Source organism: Dipteris shenzhenensis, chromosome 11 (assembly GCF_047967505.1).
Source record: "Dipteris shenzhenensis isolate YYH24624 ecotype China chromosome 11, Dip_SZ_1.0, whole genome shotgun sequence".
Classification (NCBI taxonomy): Eukaryota; Viridiplantae; Streptophyta; class Polypodiopsida; order Gleicheniales; family Dipteridaceae; genus Dipteris; species Dipteris shenzhenensis.
Window position 1 is genome coordinate 16263687 of NC_141606.1, and position 24759 is coordinate 16288445.

The following is a 24759-nucleotide window of genomic DNA, read 5'->3' on the forward strand; positions in this document are numbered from 1 at the left end:
CAAGGTCCAAGCATGTACTGTTAATCATATTTCCATAAGGACCTTGAGAATTCCCATGGACTGCTTCAGGACATCCTTAAATAAATTTCCAAGACAAGTTCCTGCACATTTTTCAGTCAATCTACCCTGTACTAGTAGTGTTCAGTCATAACTCTTATTTCGTTATGGTAAGTCATTCTAAAATACATGAGAATTATGTCCCGCCTGTGACAAAGGATCTGACACAGTTGCGAAATGCCACATTTAGGTGAATATATATCTTCATTATTCGTAAGGCTACAATACGCTCAATCTTGATAAATGATTTTTTTGGAAATAATGAAGAAAAATAAACAAACAAATGATGTGTATGCACATGTGAGCATGTCATGTGTGTGAGCACGTGCGTACGTGTGTGTGTGTGTGTGTGTGTGTGTGTGTGTGTGTGTGTGTGTGCATATTCCGTACGCTGTTTATTTACCCGTACGACTGTCTGTACTTTGTCAGCCTTCCGTACGTCTGTCAGCTCTCCGTAAGTATGTCAGATTCACGTGCTGTCCAATGCCTGTCAGACTTGCATACTGCTGTTCCTCTCCTTGGGAGCTGCCATGTGCCCTCCCTAAAGTAGATGTACTAGATGGTTTTTTGATGTCCCATAGACCTGTTAGTCTCCCGTGGACATTAAAAGACTTTCTTTCTTTCTTTCTTTCTTGTTTCCTTTCGCCTCTGATGCCTTCTAACATCCTGTTGCATAAGCCCTCTTCCCATGTCCATTTCTTCGATTTTTAACCCTTTTTCCTTTTCTAAGCTTACTGCGTTTACTGTGCATATCCTTACCCTCTTTCTTCTTTCTCACCTACTCTTTCCTATCTTTACTTCCGCCTGTGTGTGGGTCTCTGCTGTCTTTTCAGCTTCTACAAGAGCTAATGGCTAATATGAAGACTTATTCACATAAGAAGCAGAAGCAGGTTTTGGGTCAAGATGACCCTGTGCATACCTCTCTTGAGGCCCAATTGGTATATGATGTGATGCATGAGAGATTTGAAGATACTTGCAAGAAATGGAAAGACTCCACTCCCACCGTTAGGATTATGGTGGAGGTTGATGATATTGTGGATCCGGTGCGTGAATATGCCAAGCACACAGTGATTATTTTCTTTCCATGTTGTATGCCAATTGCAGCTGATGTGGGTAAATTGGTTGACACGCACTTTAGGTGATAAGTGTGTCTACAAGATTAAATGCAATTGGATACCCATAACACTCATTGCTTACTTTCTCACAATGCACAAGTAGAACACAGCCAATGTTGCCAGGCTATACTTTTCAACATAATGCTCATTCTTCTTATCGGGCTCGTCTAGATCGTTGGTACAAGGTTAATCCTCAACACTATGATTGTTTCACTGCTAAATTATGGGTGGATTATGCTTTTATGCATTTTTTTCATGCCCCTTTGTGGTTAAGGATCTCTCTTCACGACATGCCTGATGATCGGCTTACACAAAGAAGACTACTCATTGTCAATAATAGTTATTTGGAGCATGATGCATACAAGGCCATGGTGTATGAGGCTGTCCACCCCTTGTCACAACAGTCTCGCTTTGGCATTGACTATGCTTGGAAAACTTTCATTGCTAGAAAGCAAGCAATTATTCGCAACTATGGCAAAACTTACATGAAAAACCTCCGAAGCTGGAGGATCGGCTGGATAGGCAGTGGCCCCCGCCGCTAAAGGAGGTGGCTCCTGATGTTCCTCCTTCGAGGCCCCTCTGCCTACGACGTTTGCAGGCCTACTTGCTTGGTTTCTTTTTCTTTTTAACATGTGTCCAGTTCCCTTCCGAGAGGGTAACCCATGGGGTCTGAGACTTCTGTTGCTCCTGCCTGAGAGGCCGCTGAACACAGGCCTGCTGACTCTGCCTGCACTGTGGAGGAGGGGGGGAGGCACACGAGGGAGGCCACGGGGAAAATCTCCACCCTCTGGCAAAGTGTGCCCCCTTCCAAGGTCTCGAGAAGGATCAACTCTAACAGGGACTCTGGGCTCTCAACCACCAGCCTAATCCTGGGGACTCCATCATCTGCTAGAACTGAGGCGGTCGACTCTGACAGGGACTCGAGCACTGTGCCAAATGCCCGACAAATGGAAGGGAGGATGGCTCGATACTCCTTGGGAAGCCCTAGGAAGCAGAGTGTGACAGGAAAACGAGGAACATGATGTGTCGTATCCATGTTCTCCACTATGAACCCATGATACCATGGAAAGAGGTAGACAAGATGCGAGCCAAGGAGGATGGGACTCTGCTCCACAAGTGTCGAGGGAGCTCAACTGGATGAGGAAAACGCCTCGTCCATAGATGGTGACCTCTTGGATGTGGTCTCCCTCTAATGCCAAGCTCGCCTGAATCCACTCTCGCAGCTGTCTCCGTGTAGGCATGAGGCCCACAATTCTACCCACAAGCGTCTTGTCCTGGAGAGACTGAACTGCCTACTGTACATGTTGCTTGTCCGCTGGGGAAAGAAGAACCTTAACGGCTGTGGGATTCCAGGGTGCTGCCATAAAGCCCTTCTGGCCAAACCAAAGGTCACCACCAAGGTTCTTCTTTCGCCTTAACAAGCACTATGCACAAGTGCTCCCGCTGCAGGGAGGAAGAAGAAAAGGAGGGTGAGAAAAAAGTGGCAAAGGGGGAGGCGAAGCGAGGTGGAGGGGGCAGGATAGAGATGAAAGGAGGAGGGCAAGGAGGAAGGTAGACAGAGGAGGAAGGAGGGCTAGAAGGCGGAGAGGGAGAAAATGAGGGAGTGAGAGGGCAAGGGAGCGGAGAGGAGATAGGAGAGAAGAGGGAGCTGACGAGGGAGAGGAGGGGGACACAGGAGTGGAAGGGACAGAGGTGGAGGTGGAGGAGAAGAGGGCAGAGAAGGAGGTGACGGAAGCAGGTGGGACTGGCAAAGATGAAGGTGGCAACAGATGGAGGTGGCGGGAGAGGGCAGGGCTGGCGGAGGTGGAGGAGAAGGAGGCTAAGAAGGAGGCAGAGGAGATGGAGGTGGCGAGAGCAGGCACGGGGGCAACAGAGGCGGAAGCAAGAGGAGCGGGCGAGGGACAAGGAGGTGGAAGCAGCGGAGCGGGTGCAGAAGGGGAGGGGGGGAGGTCGAGGGAGGTGGGGACAACAAGGAGATAGGGGCGACGAAAGCAACAAGGCGGAAAAAGAAGGGGAGGCGGGGAGGTCGAGGGAGTACAAAGGGGGAGCAAAGGAGGTGGGCGGAATGAGGCAACAGGGCAGCCAAGGAAGCTCACCAGGTCACCAACTCAGCTCAACTCACCAAGTTCCTAGTACCTTTTAGATTGAGTGCATCATTCACTTTAGTGAGTTCACTATTTCTTTGCTTGAGATGGGTAAGAGTGAGCTCCTCAGATATCTATATTCTTATACCCTTCAATCTATGTCTGTCGAAGAATCTTAACCTTTCCTCTCCTCTCTCTAATATAAACCTTTCCTCTGCCCTTGTGTTCCCTTTTGAGTAGCATTAGCCTTCATCATAAGTTTTTGAGGGGTAAGATCTACTGCTATCCATATCTTGGTGACTTTCAAGGCTTTGGTTTGACAAAGGATTGCTAATATATCCTTTCATGTTTTCAATGTAATAATGGAAAGACTTTGTGACTGAGCCATGCTCACTTGCCTCTGAGTTAGCATGGGAGCCATGCCTAGTTCTAGACTGTCATTGCACAATTCGATGACCGTCATTGTCATGTTTTGTTCTTGGTTCCATTCCAATAGTCACTCACCTTTCCTCCATGGGAAGGTGTGAGGAAATGGCGTCAAGTTGAGTCAGTTTTGATTTGTTTTAGTGAGTCCTCGTGTGAGTTTTATAGTACTAGGTGTCTAGGAGTGCCATGTGACATATTGAGAGTTATCCCATATACATTTGATACTAAGTGTATGTGTGCCTATCCTATAAATGCATTGTACTTTCACTTGTCAAATCAATGAAGCCTCAAGCCTCTTTTAGTTATGTAAGTACTTTCCTTTGGTTATTCATTTCTTTCTCGCATTTCATTTCCATTTCCATTTCCATTAAATTTGCTATCTAGTCTAATCTTTCATGTCTTACCGTAGACTACCTTGCCTCCCATCTAGTTCCAACACCTAGCCCATCTTGAAACTGATTTTTCACCTATACCACTAGGAATAGCAATTGAAAGTGCACCCGGAGTTGCATTTTTTGCATGACAATGATTGTGCTTCCAAATATTGGATTGTCCCTCACCATGAGCTGGCTGCACTAAAACATTCGAGGGAGGAGCACCCTCAACATGTGGCAACTCAATGAAGTCTGAGAGATATGTGAAGATAGTGGGAGAGAGAGAAGGAGTCTCACTTGTGGCTTTCTCACATGCACAAATGGGGGAATACACACAAAGGTGGAGGCTGAAAACAGTTTTCCTCTTCTTAGTTGCGAAAGCCAAAAGAACTCTAGTACAAAGAAATAGAAGAACCCTATATGTGGGTCTCAAACCAAACTCAACTAACTAAGGTGGCATACTAACTGAGCCACAAACTAGAGTAGATAAGGATAGCTGTCATCCAGCTATTATTCGTGGTCGGTGTACCAACCGCATCTCCAGCTAACAAGTCGGTGACATAAATACACAACGGTCACCTTAGCATATCGCGAGTGGAGCTCGATATCTCAACACTCTCCCTCGAGCTCAATCCCAATTCCTGCACACCAAGCAGGTCTCTGAACTTGCGCAGCTTCTCTGCGCCCAATGCTTTTGTAAATATGTCAGCTACCTGATCCTCTGTGCTGACATAAACTAGATCAATAAGACCTAGTAAAACCTTCTCCCGCACATAGTGATAATGCACCTCAATGTACTTTGTTCTAGCATGAAAGACTGGGTTCTTTGCCAAGTGTATGCTGCTCATGTTGTCACACTAAATGACAACTGGCCCATCTATAGACTGATGCATATCATAGAGTAGCTTATGCAACCAAGCTACCTCACATGCAGCCATTGTTGCAACCCTGTACTCAACCTCCGTGCTCGACAAGGCAACTGTAGGCTGTTTCTTGCTGCTCCAAGTGACTGCAGCACTCCCAAAAGAAAACACATACCCACTGGTAGATCATCTATCAGAAATACTACCAGCCTAATCAGCATCAATGTATCCATCCAACTGTATCTGAACCCCAGCCTCATAAAATAGTCCATACCGCAATGTGGACTTCACATACCTGAGTATGCGTCTAGCCGCATCCAAATGCGGTTTCCTTGGAGCCTGCATAAACTGACTTACCAACCCAACAGCATAGCTCAAATCTGACCTGGTGATAGTCATGTAAATCAAACTTCCTACTATGCGTCAGTACATAGTAGGGTCTTCCAGAAACTCACCGGCATCTGCGCTCAGCTTCACATTCTACTCCAAAGGTACTGAAATAGGCCTACAACCTGTCATCCCATATTTGGACAGCATGTCCAATCCATACTGCCTCTGCAAGAGCTGTATCCCACTTGATGATCTAATCACCTCAATGCCCAAGAAATAACGCAGCTCTCCCAAATCCTTCATCTCAAACTTCTGCCTCAATAGCATTTTCACATGAAGGATATCTTCATCACTATCACCTGTGATGATCAAATCATCAACATAAATGACCAGCAGCATAATCCCTTTCTCTGTTTTTCTCACATAGAGTGAGAAATCTGCTTTGGAAATCTGAAAGCCAATAGTGACAAGATACTGTCCTATCTTGTCAGACCATGCTCTAGGTGCTTGCTTCAAGCCATACAAGGCTTTCTTCAACCCTGCAAATAAACTCAGGATGAATAGCATGAACATAACCTGCTGGCTGCTCCATAAAGATCTCTTCTTGCAAATCACCATGCAAGAAGACATTCTTTACATCCATCTGATGTAAAGACCATTCCTTTGATGCAGCCATAGCAATGACTGCTCTTACGGTTGCCATCCTTGCAACCAGGCTGAAAGTTTCTTCATAATCAATGCCATATGTCTGTGCATACCCCTTGACAACTAATCTTGCCTTGTATCTATTCACAGAACCATCTGCATTGTGCTTGATCTTATAAACCCATTTATAGCCAATTGCATTCTTGCCTTTAGGCAAAGGCACCAATTCCCATATAGCATTAGCATCCAAGACATCCATTTCTTCATCCATGGCTTTCTCCCATTTTTCATTTCCCATGGCTTGCTCAAAAGAAGTGGGTTCTGGTTCCTGTATCACTTTGACCATATAGGCATAGTGAATGGCTGTAAATCCATCATATTTCAGCCTATCCACAGGATACCTAACCCTGGTAGACCTGCGCAAAATAGGCTCACTTCTAGGTGCTCTCAAAACATCCTTGGTCTTCCTTACTCCAGGTGTAACAACAGAAGGAATACCCAACTCATCATCAATGCTCTGTTCTGAGCCACTGGATTCACCATCCACACAAGAGTGACCTGCATTCACATCAAACATGGGCTGATCTACATTCTCTTTTCCTTTTCGTGATACCTGCGTATCACTCTCTGCATTGCTTTGAGGAGATTCTCCTGATCTCAATCTGCCTGTCCATGGCGAAGTATGTGAACCACTGCTAAAGGACACTCCAGGTCCACTGATATTTTGTGATTGCTGCTGTGAATTCTGTGCAGTATTACCATTTTGTGCATCTACATCAATCATCACATTTACTGGTTTATACCAGCTGCTCATCTTATCAAAAACATCTCTGCTCACTGTGAACTTTCGTGTAGAAGGGTTATAGCATCTATATCCTTTTTGCTGCAGAGAATAACTAATAAAGACGTACTTCTCAGCTTTTGGATCCAACTTGGACCTCAACTCATCTGGCACATGGACATAGGCAATGCAACCAAAAATTTTCAAATGAGAAATATCTGGTTTCCTATCAGTATACATCTCCTCTGATGTCATGCCATGTATTGCTGCAGTGGGAGTCCTGTTCATTATATAAACTGTTGTAGCAACTACTTCAGCCCAATAATAATCTGGTAGATCTTTTTCATTTAGCATAGCCCGAGATACCTCTCCAATATGCTTGTTTTTCCTTTCTGCAATTCCATTTTGCTGTGGGGTATGACTGCATGAATATTGCTGCTTTATACCATGCTCCTTCAAGAACCTTGCAAACTCATTTGAGAGGTACTCTCCCCCTCCATCTGACCTTAGGCATTTTATTTGCAAGCCTGTTTCTTTTTCCACCATAGCTTTGAAAGCTTTGAAGTGCCCAAACACTTCACTTTACTTTTTCATAAAATACACCCAAAGTTTTCTGCTGAAGTCATCAATAAATGTGACAAAATAGTGACAGTCTCCAATAGATGCAGCTTTTGTAGTCCACACATCAGAGAGGATTAATTCCAATGGCTTTTTACTCTCTTGAACATGCCTAGGAAAAGGTTTCCTTGCTTGTTTCCCAAATTGACAGGCTTCACAAACCTTGTGCATTTCTGCAACCTTAAATTTAGGCAATCCTGCAACAATATTTTAGGCTTGCATTGATTTAAGTCGCTGTATATTAACATGACCAATGCGTTTGTGCCAAATATCAATATCTGCGACTACACCGGTCCCATGTGCAAACATTGTTGCACTCAATTCAGGCATGTCCGCATCCAACGTAAACATCCTGCCCTTCTTCTTTCCTTTTGCTATCAAGCGATCGTTATTTTTCATATCCTCAACAAAGCATCAATGAGGATTAAATCTAACCTGCAAGCCCTGCTCAACCATCTGACCAACAGAAACCAGGTTCTTGGTGATGTTCGGGACATGAAATACATCAGACAAGTATTTCTTTTTCCCATCCTGCATAGACAAAGGAATTTTGCCAATCTGCACAATAGGATGTGCAGTATCATCACCAGTCTCCACAAATCCTGGCTTTTCCATTTTCCTTGCATCTTGCATCTATTCTGCATGACCTGTCATGTGGTTTGACGCACCTGAGTCAACATACCACACATCATTTTGTTCTTCTGCACTTGTCACAGAATTGGTCATATGCTGCAACATAAATAGATGCTCATTTCTGTCATCACCCTGCCTGCTAAAAGATGCATAATTGCCTTGCTGCAATTTTCCATTCATAATGTCATTCTGCTTTTTGTAGCAGTCTTTAGCCATATGACCCATTTTGCCACAATAGTAGCATTCAACATTGCTGTTTGCATTTTGGCTTCTCTGCCATCCACCACGGCCTCTTTGGCTCCCCCTGCCTTTAGAGTTACCACGTCCTCCTGCATAGGACTGGTTTTCTTGCGTTTGTTGCATATTTCTATCACGGCCTGCAGATCGGCCTCCTCTACCTCTACCTCTACCTCTACCTCTACCTCTGCCAGCATTTGAGTAGAAGACAGTTTCTTTTGAAGTTCCTGCTGAAGAAGATGCACCACCATTTCTCTGCTCTTCAGAAATTAGAAGAGCAATCAACTCCTCAAAATCGGAAAATTTTTCACGGACGGCAATGGATGTCCGGAACTGTGCATAATTCTTTCCTAGACCATTCAAGGTCACAGAACCAAATCATCATCATCCACTGGCGACCCAATGGAAGCAAGTGCATCTGTAATTTTCTTCACTTTCATGTGGTAGTCATTTATGCTCAAATTTTCTCTCTACACATTGTGCAACTCCTGTTTGAGTTGCATTTTCCTGGCTTGCGTATATGTGCTATACATTTTTGCCAAAGTATCCCATGCCTCCTTTGACGTACTTGCATCCTGAATATGCACAATCATGGAGTCCGAAATACTGATAGACAGCCAGTACATAACTTTCCTGGCTCTCTCATGCCATCCTTTGAATGCCTGCATTTCCTGTTGACTGGGAACATTAGGAAGAACAGGTTCTTCATTTCCTGTAATGAATTCCCAATAGCCTTTTCCCATCAAAGAATTCATCATTCTAAACTTCCATGCTTGGAAGTTGTTCTTGTCAAGCTTTTCAGTGACAATCTGTGAAAGAGAATCAGATGCCATTACAGAACACTACAAAATATTCTGTCACTGCAAAAAACACAGCTTTTGCCTCACACGGGCAGATCTGCAAAACTGACGAAAGTGATATTTCACCACACAGTCACTTCCTAGTGACGATTTTGCATCAACAGGCAACAGGCATGAATCTGCAACTCCCAATATCTCTGCACACAGGCATACGATGCAATTTCTGCGACACCTTTCCACCGACTAGCCGCGCAGTGGTCGCACAGCAAAAAACAGGGCCTTTTTCTGAGTGCCTGCGAAGAACTTCCGCCTTCAAAACGAGCCCCGAAACGGCCACACCGCGAAGGGCGTCTCAATCTGAAATAGTGCACTCCTGCACTTTTGGCTGTGCTACCTGCAGAGATTTGCTCCCAAACTCGAAATAGGAAAGCAACACTGGTCCTCTTACTAGGACACCACGAACTTGGCTTGCTTTCTTGAGCTCCTTACCACGAACAGATACCATGTGAAGATAGTGGGAGAGAGAGAAGGAGTCTCACTTACGGCTTTCTCACATGCACAACTGGGAAAATACACACAAAGGTGGAGGCTGAAAACAGTTTTCCTCTTCTTAGTTGCGAAAGCCAAAAGAACTCTAGTACAAAGAAATAGAAGAACCCTATATGTGGGTCTCAAACCAAACTCAACTAACTAAGGTGGCATACTAACTGAGCCACAAACTAGAGTAGATAAGGATAGCTGTCATCCAGCTATTATTCGTGGGCGGTGTACCAACCGCATCTCCAGCTAACAAGTCGGTGACATAAATACACAACGGTCACCCTGGCATATCACGAGTGGAGCTCGATATCTCAACAAGATAGAGGGAATATCAATTGAAAAACCCAAATCAACCGGAGGACCAAAATCAGCATCATCCTCAAACTAAACAATATCCAAATGTGCATCATCATATGGAGGCAAATCCTCGTTGATGGGCTGCATGCTATCATGCTCAACAAATAAAACATCCCTGCTTATGATTACTTTCCTTGTGGCTGGATCATAAGCTTGAAGCCTCTACTTTCAGTGCTATACCCCACAAAGATGCATTGAGTGCTCTTATCATCAAGCTTGGATCGATTCTGAATCCAAAGCGTGTGCAACTGACCCAAATACCCTGAAATGATTCACCTTTGGCTTGTAGCCGTAAAATGCCTCAAAATGAATCCTTTCAACCAATACTTGTGTAGGGCATCAATTCTGAATATATGTGGCTGTAACTATTGCTTCATCCCAAAATGCTTTTGACATTTTCTTAATTTCCAGCATACACCAAGTCATCTCGATAAGAGTCATGTTCTTCCTGTCTGCAATCGAATTATGTTGAGGTGTATATGGCATTGTTTTGTGATGTGTTATCCCATTCTCTTTCAAGTATCCTTTGAAGGGATTTGAAGTGTGCTCTCCCCCATTGTCGGAATTGAGTGTTCCAATTCTAGAATTGGTATGATTCTCAGCCAATGCTTTGAACTCCTTGAACCAATTGAACACTTCAGATTTGCATTTCATGAGAAAGAGCCACGTGAACCTAGAATAGTCATCAATGAATGTAACAAAGTACCGATATCCTCTATGGGTAGTTACATTCAGTGGTCCACAAACATCACTATGCGCAATCTGCAAAACCTTGTGTGGTCTTACTGAACCTGGGCCATCCTTTTGGAAAGATAGGTAATGTAACTTTCTAAGTGCACATGCTTCACACCTCTTGAGCGGGCTGCTGAAATTTTGGCAAATCTTCAATCATATTATGATTATGCAAATATGCCAAAGCTCTATGATGCACATGACCAAACCTGGAATGCCATAAATCACTAGGAGTAGCATACGAGGCAGCCAAAGCATGTTGATTATAGAGCTAAGCATCAAGCTTGTAAAGACCCATGCTGGCCTCATAAGAGCCTGTAGCCACAATCTCATACCCTTTCTTTGGATCCTTGATCATGCATTGATCATCCTAAAATACTAGAAGCATGTGTTGGTCATGGGCCATGGATAGAACTGGAACAAGATTTTTCCTCAAGTCAGGAACATACCAAACATCACGGATATACTTTTTCTTTCCTAAATCCTTAAGGATGGGAACATCTCCTATTCCTGTAATGTCCTGAGATGTATCATTAGCACAAGTAACCTACCTGCCATAAACAGGTTTGATTTCTGCAAACCACTCTTTCATGTGAGTCATGTGCTTCGATGCAACACTATCTACTTTTTCTTACCTGAATCCTTAAGGATGGGAACATCTCCCACTCCTGTAATGTCTTGAGATGCATCATTAGCACAAGTAACCTACCTGCCATAAACAGGTTTGATTTCTACAAACCACTCTTTCATGTGAGTCATGTGCTTCGATGCAACACTATCTAGAACAACAAATGAAGAATCACCAGATGAAGCATGTGAAGCATTATATGGAGCTGAATCCCCCCTAGCACCAAATCTGTCCTGAACTGCAGCAAATATAAAATCATTTCCCTCTTGTGCAAAACTTGCATGAGATGGTGAAGCATTTGCATTCTCAGCTGGTGTAACATAATTACTACTTGTGCATTGCCTCTTTTTCTCATTGGCAATCCGTTTCTGGCACTCTGAATGTAATGGCCATGCTTCTTGCAATAATTGCATCTGCCTTTCTTCACCTTTGCACCTTTATCTGCATTCCTTGCATTTGTGTTTGCATTTCCCTCCTGTTGAGATACCGAGCTCCACTCGTGATATGCCAAGGTGAATGTTATGCATTTATGTCACCGACTTGTTAGCTGCAGATGCGGTTGGTACACCGCCCATGAATAATAGTTGGATGACAGCTATCTTTATGTACTCTAGTTAGTGACTCAGTTAATATGCCACCTAGATTAGCTGAGTTTAGTTTGAGACCCACATATAAGATTCACCTATTTCTTTTGTACTTAGAGTTCTTTTGGCTTACACAACTAAGAAGAGGAAAATTGTTTTCAACCTCCACCTTTGTGTGTATTTCCCCATTGTGTATGTGAGAAAGCTGCAAGTGAGACTCCTTACTTCTTTCCCACTCTCTTCACACCTCCTTCCTTTGCACAAAATGGTAATGCTACACACTTCTCTTCCACTCTCTTCACACCTCCTTCCTTATAAACCAGTAAATGTGATTGATGATGTAGATGCACAAAATGGTAATGCTACACAGAATTCACAGCAACAATCACAAAATATTAGTGGACCTATAGTGTCCTCTAGCAGTGGTTCACATACTTCACCATGGACAGGCAGATTGAGATCAGAAGGATCTCCTCAAAGCAATGCAGATAGTGATATGCAAGTATCACGAAAAAAAAAAAAGAGGAAGTAGATCAACCAATGGTTGATGTGAATGCAGGTCATTCTTATGTGGATGGTGAATCCAATGGCTCAAAACAGAGCCTTAATGATGAGTTGGATATTCCTTCTGTTGTCACACCTGGAGTAAGGAAGACAAGGGATGTTATGAGAGCATCTAGTAGTGAGCCTATTTTACGCAGGTCTACCAGAGCTAGAGATCCTGTGGATAGGTTGAAATATGATGGATTTATAGCCATTCACTATGCCTAAATAGTCAAAGTGATACATGAACCAGAACCCACTTCTTTTTAGCAAGCCATGGGAAAAGGAAAATGAAAGAAAGCCATGGACGAAGAAATGAATGCCTTGGAAGCAAATTCTACATGGGAATTTGTGCCTTTACCTAAAGACAAGAATGCAATTGGCTGCAAGTGAGTTTATAAGATGGAGCACAATGCAAATGGTTAGGTGAACCGAGACAAGGCAAGATTAGTTGTCAAGGGGTATGCACACACATATGGCACTGATTATGAAGAAACATTCAGTCCGATTGCAAGGATGGCAACCGTAAGAGCAGTCATTGCTATGGTTGCATCAAAGGGATGGGCGTTACATCAAATGGATGCAAAGAATACTTTCTTGCATGGTGATTTACAAGAAGAGGTCTATATGGAGCAGCCATCAAGTTATGTGCATGTTGTTCATCCTGAGTTTATTTGCAGGTTGAAGAAGCCGTGTATGGCTTGAAGCAAGCACCCAGAGCATGGTCTGACAAGATAGGACAGTATCTTATCACTATTGACTTTCAGATTTCCAAAGCATATTTCCCACTTTATGTGAGAAAAACAGAGAAATGTATTATGCTACTTGTCATTTATGTTGTGTTAGAAAATGACCCAACAGAGGGTACGCATAGCGGAAGACTTATAGTAATGCCCAGAAGCTCACACAGTGTACGGTGTGGGTGTGGAATCACAAACTTCTTTACTTAATGTGCATTAAATAGGTGTGCAGACTCATCAATAGACAATGAACCAGCCAGATAGAGAATCCACCAAAATAATATATTTCCGTCCAAAACTATGGACACAATACAAAAGAGATAGATCCAAAGTCCCACCAATGCTGTGGTCCTCTGATCTAACCACAAGGTCCTTCTCCTATCTGCTGGCTAGCTCTAGACTCGAGCCCGCGTGCCCTACCTTGAGCGACTATAGGCTTTCCGTCCAGTGTGTTCTTCTCCACCTTACTGCCTGTGAATCAGCCTAGGTGGGCAGCCCTTGCCAAGCTTTGTCTGCAGCACACAGGTCCCTGTTCCACTGCTCCAACCTGCTTATGAATGGCTGCTCCAAAAGGTATAATGATCACAACACCTTGCTGCCCTAGAAGACAGCCAAGGTCCCAGCCCTTAGGAAACTCAGTCTGCAGCACTCCTTCAACTCTCCTTTATCTCCAAGATGAGGCCAAAGGGAATGCTTTCAGGCTGCTCCTGTCTGCTCCACTTTCTGCTGGATGTTAGATGAATAAATGAGGGCTGGAGGCCCTCCTTTTATAGGCCCAGGGGCCTGTCATAAAAACCGACCAGTCTGTCCGAATCTAGGCCGACTGGACAGACCAGGTTGGCTGGCCCAACCGACCTGGTTGGCTCAGCCCAACCAGCCCTTTAAGGGCTCACAAAACTAGGGCCTTTTGGCCCACATTTCTAGGTCTTTTGGCCCTCCAATCAAGGCAGGGGCCCAGCTCCTAGGTCAGCCCTATATAAGGCCTGGTTGGCTGCCTCAAAGCAGCCCAACCAGCCTCTCTCCTGGCCAACCCATGTGCTGATCTGTCCCACCTCTGCTGCGCCACTCGTATGCAGCGCCGTACTGTTCAGTACATTGCTGATGTCATCGTGCCTTTCATAGGGTCCTGCTGCAGTCCACTGAGTGCCTCATGCCAAGCTTGATCCAAGACACTGTGTCCCCGCCATCTTCCTGCACATGAGCTGCTCCTGATGCAGCCTTCCATCCTTGGGATACCCCACCAACCATGAATGCTCCAGATCTATCCCAGATCCACACATCCAAGTAATCTCTCTTTGGGCACATCTTGCCCTAGGTCTCCCTCCCCCACGCTCTCCTCATTTGGAGGCTTACAGATGGGGAGGTGACCTTTCCAACATGTTGATGATTTGATCATCACAGGTGATAGTGATGAAAATATCCTTCATGTGAAAATGCTATTGAAGCAGAAGTTTGAGATGAAGGATTTGGGAGAGCTGTGTTACTTCTTGGGCATTGAGGTGATTAGATCCACAAGTGGGATATGGCTCTTGCAAAAACAATATGGATTGGACATGCTGTCCAAATATGGGATGACAGGTTATAAGCCTATTTCAGTTCCTTTGGAGCAGAATGTGAAGTTAAGCGCAGATACAGGTGAGCTTCTAGAAGACCCTACTATGTACACATGCATAGTAGGAAGTTTGATTTATATGACTATTACCAAGCCAGATTTGAGCTATGTTGTTAAGTTGGTAAGTCAATTTATGCAAGCTCCAAGGAAACCGCATTTGGATGCGGCTAGACGCATACTGAGGTATGTGAAGTCCACATTGCAGTATGGACTATTTTATGAGACCGGGGTTCAGATACAGTTGCATGAATACACTGATGCTGATTAGTATTTCTAATAGATGATCTAGGAGTGGATATGTATTCTCTCTTGGAAGTGCTGCAATCACTTGGAGTAGGAAGAAACACCCTACAGTTGCCTTGTCGAGCACAGAGGCTGAGTACAGAGGTGCAGCAATGGCTGCATGTGAGGCAGCTTGATTGCATAAGCTACTTTATGATACGCATCAGTCTAAAAATGGACCAGTTGTCATTTATTGTGACAACATGAGCAGTATACACTTGGCAAATAGAGATGCAAGTACCAAGAGGAAGAGGCCGGAAATGAGCTGATGCAAGGACCAAGAGCTGGAGCTAGAGCAAGAGCAAAAGCTGAAGCAAAAGCCTGAAGGCGACTTGATGGCGGAATGTACAGACAGTAAGGCCGTACAGTACAGAACTGTACGACACAAATGGCAAGGCAAAGAGGCGGGCAGCAGTCCGTACAACAAATACGGACTGTGGCAGGCAGCAGTCCATACAACAGTATGCATTGTACGGCTCAAATGGTGAGGCTAGGAGCGAGCTGGCAGGCTGTTTGTGGACGGGATGTACGGACAGCAGGTCTGTACAACAGTACGGACTGCTTGAAGCGGTCTGTACAGACTGAGTCGAGGCTAATGAGCAGCAAATGGCAAGGCAAATGGTCCAGGCTGATGGTGAGACTGATAAGGAGTTGTATGGCCACCAATGCGCACGAACTGATAAGAAAACTAAGCTCTCAAGCTCTCTCAAGATGTGGGTGAGCTGAAACGAAGTCACCCAGCAATGGAACCTTCTTCTCTGCAACAGAAGTGCGACGGGAGCACGCAGGAGAGCAGGAAGGAGGTGGGTTGGATCAACTAGCTCTGATACCACATGTCAAGAATGGAGATGGATTGTGAACACAAGAACAAGAAGTGAACAAGTGAAGTCCAACTGAAATGTTCAACCAAATGAAGTACAAGTACTTGGTATATATAGTACAAGTACTAACACACAAAATAGACTAACTCCTAGTCTATCTTACACCACCATATCATTGTATATCTCTGCAACGTATTTTCAAGAAAATTTGAGCCCCATTGCAATTGGTACTCTAGATGGTTTGAAACATGCTTCATAAGGAATTGCATTGTAATATGCAAATTCGAATATGCACTGTACAATAAGGATTTAGGTGCACATTGATGTTTCCATACCAAAGTTTAGGGTTTTGCCTTTTCACGGTAAGCTTTGACTCTCATTGTAAACTGTTGCTCCACTCTCATTCCATACACAAAGGTATCATTTCATTCTATACACAAACCCATCATTGATTCTCAACCATAAGCTCACTCATACACTAGTTTGCATCCCTATATTCAGGCGAGTAGTGATTGTGTGTTTTGATCCCAATTTTCCAACAATTTCAACATGTTTCACAAAGAAGCAAGGAGTTCACTAAAAGCATGAATGACAAAAGAGCTACAGACGGAGTGGAAAGATAGGTCGTTAAGAACAATTCATGCTTCCAAGAGTTCGAAACTTGTACTCAAAGCATAGTGCAAGAATGGAGGAAGCCAATCTCGACATGATTGTGGAGAATCTAGATGACAAACATGGGAAAACAGATAGCAATCCCATGGTGAGGACGCCACTGAAATGGAGGCATTTATTCAAATACGCGGTATGAAAAGGTTGGGGATGCCTTAATGGGTAGCTATGCAAGCTGGAACCACTCCACAGCTTCCACTTGAACTGCTCCTATCCTCATCCTGGACATCCTTACTGCTCTCTCCTCATGTTTCCCATTCTGCTGTCTTCAGCCCCTCCACCTTCATTTTACAATCAACACACCACAGGAACAACCTTGCTTCTCATCCCTTTCCATGACATTTATGGTGTCCTTGTATACATTACATCAAGGACACTAGTCCATTGTACACATGCTGTTCGCTTGAATGCCAGTTTTAGCTGGAATGCATCAAAAGAGGCTGACTTTTGAAGTGCCGCTACAAACAGGACAGTAGCATTGATGGTTCACATCAATCTCGGTAAAGGGAGAACATATCAACTACGCAATTGCCAAAATATAGATGGCAAAATGCTGTGTCATTATCACAGATCTAAATCCTACACTTCCATCCTACAGAAGGACAACATGTCCTATAAAGTGCAAAAATCATTGAAATAAAATCCTGTTTGTGAGTCACTGTACACATACATGAGCTAATGGTACACATCCAAGCACTTGCAAGCAGAGACACGAGAGCGAAGGTTCTCTATATGAGTGCAATGGAGTTGGTTCAAGCCCAATAAGACCAATGCAAAAATCATTGAAATGAAGTCCTGTTTGTGAGTCACTGTACACATACATGAGCTAATGGTACACATCCAAGCACTTGCAAGCAGAGACACGAGCGAAGGTTCTCTATATGAGTGCAATGGAGTTAGTTCAAACCCAATAAGACCAATGCATTTGATGTGACACATGCACTGGAAGGAAAATCGTTAAGAGTTTCAATGTTTAGAGCCTACTCTTTGGTGGCAAGTTGCGGATTGGCTCCACCTTCAACAAGCATATGCCTAAACTCCTCCGATCCAACAGATTCCAAGTTATGCTTAGAAAGGAAACTCATACTAAGTCGGTATCCCTTCGCAATTTCTGCTGTCATAATTTTTACGTCTCTCGTGAGATGGCCCATCTGCAGGAAAGTTGATTAGCAAGTACTTTTCAAAGCTCATGACAATGACGCTTAGATACAACGCCAGGAATCCAGGAATCTGTACCTTTTGCTCTTGATGAGGTGGCCGCTTGAAAAATTGCTCAAGAGATTTCCGTTCCTTCTTTTGTAGATTCAAAGGATACAACTTTGCCAGCTGAGAAACTTCCTGTTTAAGATGGGGAGCTGAAACAATCAGAAACGTCCATACTTGTCAACATAACACTAACAATCCATCAGATGTAAATAACTCAGTAAACATACATTTGATGGGGTTTCATTTTACTATACCAGATGGTTGCATGGGGCATTCAATGGTCCGAGAAGTTATTGATGGCACTGAGAACCTACAGAGGAACATATGAGCAAAATTAGAATGGGCAGGGGCATGGGATGAGTGGCAAGGACATGGCATAAAATAATTAGAGGGTCACTTTTCAAAACAAGTTGAATACATTCAAGAGGCCTGCTCGGGCAAATTGAAAGGTGAGAAGAAGAAGAAGAAGAAGAGAGAGAGAGAAAGGGGGGAAAAATGATGGGGGCATAAATAGAAATTTAGCTTTAAGTTGAGAGAGAGGAGAGGATACGTAGAAATTCAAAATTAAAAATAAAGAGCTTCCAATTTCGCTTTGCCAAGCTGAGCCACCATTACTTAGGCTTCCACTTTAAAAGTGGCAGGCCAAAAAGTGTAAGGAGAGCACTGCCTGCAAGGCAGTGCTAACAACCACTAGACTTACTGCATTCGTCGAGGAGCCTTGAAACATGCTACGCGCTTTCTCGGAGTAGAGTTCCTCCTTGTAGCAGCAACCGGGTCTTGTAAGGCTCGACCCGGCAACACTCGGTTCAAATTTACAGCTAGAGGAAGGTTCTGTGCACATTCAGCTTTCAGATGAACCTTGTCCTGAAATCTGACTGTTGATTGTTCAGCTGTGGAAGACCGGTCTTCAATGCCGCTGTATTGATTTGAAGCTTTCTCTCCGAGAAGCACCTTCGCGCGTTGGATCGAAACGTTGGAGACAGTGATCAATTGTCCTGTTGCAGTCTGGAAAAGACACTGGCTTCCTTGCACAGAAGAGTCACCTCCGTCTATCATCTGTGCTGATACTGGAATGCCTGCATTTTCTACTTCCCCCCCAAGAAGGTCCCTTGCACGCCTCATGGCACCTCTTGAAACCGAAACAGGTCGTCCTCCTCCAGTCATGAATCTCAGTGACGACGCTTCCATTGCAGCAGAGGAGCTTTCGTCTCCTAAAAGCCTCGCGGCCTGCTTCAGCGCACTGCTGGATACTGAGACAGATCGCCCTGCCGCCGTCTGAAAGAAGCTCTGATTAGGAACGACTACGTCAAGACGTCTGTGCGGTGAGATGTTGGGAAGCGAAGTCGAACTGTCTATCGCAGCAATGTGTGCATGGTTTTCGCGTTCATTCGAGGTGGGACTCGCTTCATCGCCGAGCAAAGCTTTAGCTCGATCCATCGCGATACTGGAAATCGAAACTGAACGTCCGTTGGCAGTCTGGAACATAGACGCTGGTGCATTTTCGGAAGGCATTCGCTCACTTCCAACTATAGCATCGCCGTCGTATCGCTTTCGCAGGCCGCTAAGAGGGATTCTGCTTGAAATGGACTTCGACGGAGCGTCGTCTGACTCCACTTCATCATTTTTCATTGAACAGGCAGAGTCAAAGCCCAACAAGGCCTTTGCCTTGGCCATAGATGAGGAAGAAATTTCGATAGATTTCATCGATGCAGTCTGGAAAAGAGGCCGAACGTCATCTGTAGCAAGAGATTGATTAAGCTGGAGTGCATTGCACAGCGGAGCACTAGCTTATCGACGATTAGACCTAAGCAGCACAAAGCAAAGCTTACTTTTTTCCGACGACGGGCTTTCAAAGCGTTTTTGGCGCTTCAATCCCCCGATGCTCCCATTGCAAGCTTCAGAATTGATTGCCAGAACTCCTCCTTTCTTAGGATTGCGGACTGCAGCTTCTCCATTGCAAGCTTCAGAATTGATTGCCAGAATTCCTCCTTTCTTAGGGTTGCGGCCTGCAGCTTCTCCGGGATCGACGCCTGATTGCGACCTGAAGACCTGCAAGAACTTGCGAGGCGATGCATCATCGTGACTCTCAAATGCGAAAAGCTTTCAGACACATTGTTTAATTCTTACCGCATCATGTGGCTGCACATTCTCCTTTAGAGGAGGAGTAAAGCCCCTTCTGTCGGAGAGCCTACTCTTGGGAAGCAACGTATCAGCGGAAGGCGTGGGAACAGATGGAGAGTCTGTAAACGGAAGCAAACAACGACATTTCGGGTTAAAAGGAGCGGCATGGAAACAAGGTGGATGATCGGAACAAAGAACCTGTGAGCAGGAAGTCACCAAAGCACTGCTGCTCTCGGATATAAGATTCGATGCTAGGAGTCCAAATGCGAAAATCATCGCCATGGTTGCGGGGGCTGCGAGGGATGTGCTGCTGCTGCAAGGAACTTGCGGGGACGAGCTTCCAATCGCCGGGGTGGAGACCGAGGGTGACTAGCCAGGTAGGGATGCCGCCGGCCATGGGGAATGGCGTTCTGCGAGTGAGCTAAAGGGATTGTGAGTGCAGAAGCGCCATGGAAGCTTGGGCGAGCTCAGGAGGAGGCATGATGAAGAAGAAGAAGAAGGAAAGATGAAAGAAAAAGAAATTTGAAGGAGTTGCAGTAATTTTGATGTGGCGGGAAGAAGCTTTTGCTAACCCCAAAAGAAATCAGGTGTTGGGTTAACTTCTTAGCCTGGGGAACGTCTTTAGATGATTCTCATGGGTTCAACTTGTTAGCCTGGGAAACGTCTTTCTGATGGGCTCAATTTGTTCGAGGTCCTCCCCATGTCACACACACAGGAGGCCATTGCCACAGAAGGCCAGACATCAATCTAAATCCCGTCCCCCCATGTAGGCTGCTTTTGCTACACGCATTCACTCGATTGCATTGTGTAGAACCTGCTTTGCAAGTCTCCACCACTTTGAATTCCTCTAATGAAGGCATGTTCAGTCGACCGTTTCAGCAATCAATGCTCATTTTTACCGATTGAACCAATCCAGCAGCGAAATAATTGGAGAAATCCAAGCAGCCAGGCTAGCATTCAACCGTCGGAAAAGAAAAAGTCGATCTTGGCAACCATGGAGCTGCAAAAAACATGCTGCTAGGGCTCCCCCAACACCAATGGCTAGCGCGGGGACCTACTCTTAGCATTACCCCGCTAGGGACAGGCTATAGCAACAACGAACTTGCTTTTCTAGGTGCCCATCTACAACGCACTTGCCTTTCTCTCCTACCCACTACTTTAGCCGTGTTGGCAATGGCGTTTAATTCCAATATGCTTGGATGTCTTTCCTCGGGAGAGACTACCTTATAGTTTGAGATCTCACCAAGTGTTCATTGCAAGTCAAGGTGGCTTGGTTGTACATACAATGCATCAATATATGAGTTGATTTCCTTTACCTCTTTGTAAATGAAGTGTTGTCTACTCAGTATATTGTTAATTCCTAAGTGTTGTTAACTCGATTCTCCTGTGAAATTCGTGAGTTTAATGTTGGCCATTGTTTTGTCACCTTGAGCACTCACTCTACACTTAATGGATTGCAAGAGCGAGCATCTTCCCCTAAGCACTACACAAGGTTGGGTCGTTTCCTAGCAGCAAGCACCTTAAAGCCTGTAGAGTGTGAACAACCCCAGAGCATCAACATTTTGGTGATCCTTTTGGGGAAGGATCAATTGAGTTGTGAGTTGACGAGTTGTGGTTAGGGAAATCTAGATGACTCAGGTAGCAAGCCTAGAATTGAGAGGTCATTGAAAGGTTCATGTTTTCCAATGACTAAGTATTGGCTCTTTCCCATGGCTTACGCAGGAAGAGCATGGTATTCTCAGTATGCAGGGTTTTGAGGCTTTTGTCACCTACAGATATTTCAGTGTTATTGTTTGTAGTATAAGTGTAGCAGTATAAGTGTAGCTTAGGACCTCGAGTCGTATTCCGGTGAGAAAGGTAGGCTTAAGTATGGTAAGCAAACATAGTGCATACATGTGTGAAAGGAAAGTGCATCATCATGGTTGGGGTGATGAAGGCTTTCACCTACATTGGGGGTTGAAGGGTTTCGGAGGAGTTTAAGGGTTAGAGGGATGTTCAGGGTTTAGAAGGAGATTCCAAGGTTCACAAGAGGTTCCAGAGTTTAGAAGAGGTTCAAGGGTTAGAAGGAGGATCCAAGGTTCAGGATAGAGTACATGGTGGAGAACTCGTCTCCCTCGTAAATCATGGAGGTCAAGGATTGAGGAACTACAGGTTTAGTGGGAGCATAGGAGTGGGAGAGGAAAAAGGTGTAAGAACATGGGGGAAAGGGAGAGAGAGGAGAAGGGAGGAGGAAGGAGGAGGAGAAGAAGAGAGGAGAAGGGAGGAGGAGGAGGAGCAGGGAGGAGAAGGAGCAGGGAGGAGGAGGAGGAGGAGGAGGAGGGGGGAGGAGGAGATGGAGAGGATGGGTTGCAAGGTTGGAGGAGAGGGGAGGAGGAGTCGCAAGGTTAAGACATGCTTTTGGACATGGAGTGCAAGGAAGCATGGACACTTGGAGACAATTGCTTGGAATACCAAAGTAGAACTCAACACAATGCCCCCAAAGAGTCTAGAGTCTGGGCTTCATTCCATTATGGGGTATTTATACAAGTTGGAAAGCTTCTCTCTCTGCATGTAGGAAATGTAAGACATTCTCTCTCTACATGTGGAACTTGCATATAGAAGTTACAAGTTGCACACAGGAGTTGCATGTAGAACTCGCATGTTGCACGTAGGAAGTTGCATGTAGAACTCGCATGTAGAACATGCATGTAGGAGTTGTATGTAGAACTCGCATGTAGAACTTGCATGTTGAGGATTCCTGAGAGAGATTATTTATAGCCTTATGTAAGTACAAGCAGAGCTTTACCGCTACTCTACACACACATTCTGTGCTACGTAAGTCCATGTTGGCATAAAGACAACATACTCCCGGATCCATTTTATTACTCATCCTTGAGTTTTGGCTTATTGTGATCATGGAGTTGGGATGCCATGCATGTAATCCAGTGGCTGTGGAACTTGTGTCTGCTCTATTTCCAGATAGCCTGTATTCACCATTTATTCGAACAGAGATATGTGACATGCTTCTAAGAAGATGACTCTTTGATAGAGTCGACTTGTAATTTGAGCATCGATCCATTCATTGTGATTGAAATTGAGTGGAGGCAAATGGCAATCGATGCGGCTGGGGACCTCCATAATGTATTCCAATGTTTTGCAGAAGATAGCACTTTGGCGCGAAGAAAGCGGTCAATGTTGCCACGATATTGCTCATGCTGTTTAAGTGCTCGGATCAGTGTGCCTTGGATATTCCATTCTACACCAGAGTATGGCTCGATCATTGGCCAATTAATGGTGCGATCCACTCAAAGTGTGTATGTTGGCTTCCCATCTGTGACATTGTGGAACTGCATAGAACTTGGGATGGGTTCTGAGACACGGAGGTGCACACAGGTACTCTTTCAAGAAGATTACATGAAAGAGCTTGGGTCAGCACCAATCAGGTTGGGGATCCAACTTGCTTACCCAATCTTCACTAACTTGATGCTGACGAAGATTGGTAGGGAAGTTGTCCAGGGTCCCCATCCACCTCGAGTTTTCATATCATGATATTTTCTCCAAAAATCCTTGATGGGGTTATTGGGAAGTGATATCACATCAAAATCATACCCATCATTGGAATTTGGAATGGGAATGAGAATTGGATTATCTGGATCTTGATATTCAAAATCAAATATTGGGTCATTTTCTGCTTATGGCAGCACAAGTAGTGTCAGAGGTGATGATGGGGCAGGGAGAGAATCTGGGGACATGGGGAAGAAATATGGAAGAGTGTTAGTTGTGGAAGGGGGATCAGAGGGGAGGGGGGAAGAACTGAGCAAATGGTTTGAGTAGCTTAGTAATCCTCCAGGGTAAGATTAGCAAGGGAAGGGAAGAAGCTAGGTGTGAGGGGCTCATAAGTTTGTGACTGTTGGGTTAGTTGAAAGTGGTGAGAGGCATGAGCAAAGAGACGATGAAGGGAGGAGATGTTAGTAGGCTCGAGCTCGGGAAAGGTTAAGAGGGTGGTAGCAGCAAGGGTAAGTAAGGTTATGAGGTTGGCATAGAGAGTAGTTAGATATGGGAAGTTGGATGTGAGATAGGCCATGTCATCTTTCGACACTGCTTTTTGCTGGTGCGATCGGATCATCAGCTACTGCAAGGGTGGGATGTCGTTATGTCATGCCTTGCAAATAATAGTGATGACCTTTGTAGTAATGGCACCAAACCACACAATAACCCTGAGGAGAGGACTATCCATGAGGCATACATATGCAATGAAAGCACCCGTCTTGAGTGCTATAAACTCGACATGTATAGACAAGCAGAATATATTTTTATCATCTTCGGACAAGTCTTGGCAAATTATGCACAGAGTTTTGGTCCCTATAGGAACGTTCCCATTCGATTGTTGGATGAGCAGATATGATCCTGATTTGGAGTTGCTTCCATTGGATAAGCACCCGTGCTTTGAGTTGATCTTTTGCTTGTAGAGCAGCCACAAGCTCTTGGTACACCACCGTTGTGCATTGTAGTGGAACTTCATTGGTGTTGTCTTCCATTGCCTCATTGTTGTGCACTAGCCATTGGAGTTCAAGCTTGGAGATGATTATATTTTGGGATTTTATCTCATCCATTTTTTCTTTATATTTATGGTAGATGGATGTATATGCCTCCTTAAGCTTTCTCATTGCAAGGTGACCTATGCTTGTTGAGGAATGACTTCAGTGGTATTGGACCATTGGTCCAAGACTTGTGCTTGTGAAGTGCTGGCCTCTTTAGCAGTAGCAAGTTGGTCCTCTAAGATTTTGCAATCCCTTGTAAGCTCTTCAATGCTGAATGTGCGTATTGCCAAAGATTGTCCCATGCCTTCAAGCTTTTCTTGGCAATGTCTATCTTTCCAATTCTCGTGCATGTTCCTCCTTGGCCAAGCTAGTGAATAGTTATGACATTTGGAGCATTTGACTAGCTTGATGATGGAGAATGACAGATAGTGATGAGGATTG

The 24759-nt window shown here is 44.6% G+C and overlaps 1 protein-coding gene across 1 annotated transcript in view; it reads right to left on the minus strand.

The window, feature by feature from the left end:
• The window catches only part of LOC147896679 (protein BREAST CANCER SUSCEPTIBILITY 2 homolog B-like), a 38211-nt gene extending 17931 nt beyond the window's left edge, over positions 1–20280 (minus strand). The window contains exons 1-7 of the mRNA XM_087381358.1: positions 20015–20280; positions 19805–19917; positions 19507–19726; positions 18378–19413; positions 17932–17987; positions 17708–17826; positions 17456–17622 (exon numbers count right to left, since the gene is read on the minus strand). Coding sequence (XP_087237484.1) covers positions 17456–17622; positions 17708–17826; positions 17932–17987; positions 18378–19413; positions 19507–19726; positions 19805–19917; positions 20015–20195 — 1892 coding nt within the window. The 5' untranslated portion in view covers positions 20196–20280. The remainder of the gene's footprint in view (positions 1–17455; positions 17623–17707; positions 17827–17931; positions 17988–18377; positions 19414–19506; positions 19727–19804; positions 19918–20014) is intronic.
• Between the last annotated feature and the right edge of the window lie 4479 nt (positions 20281–24759).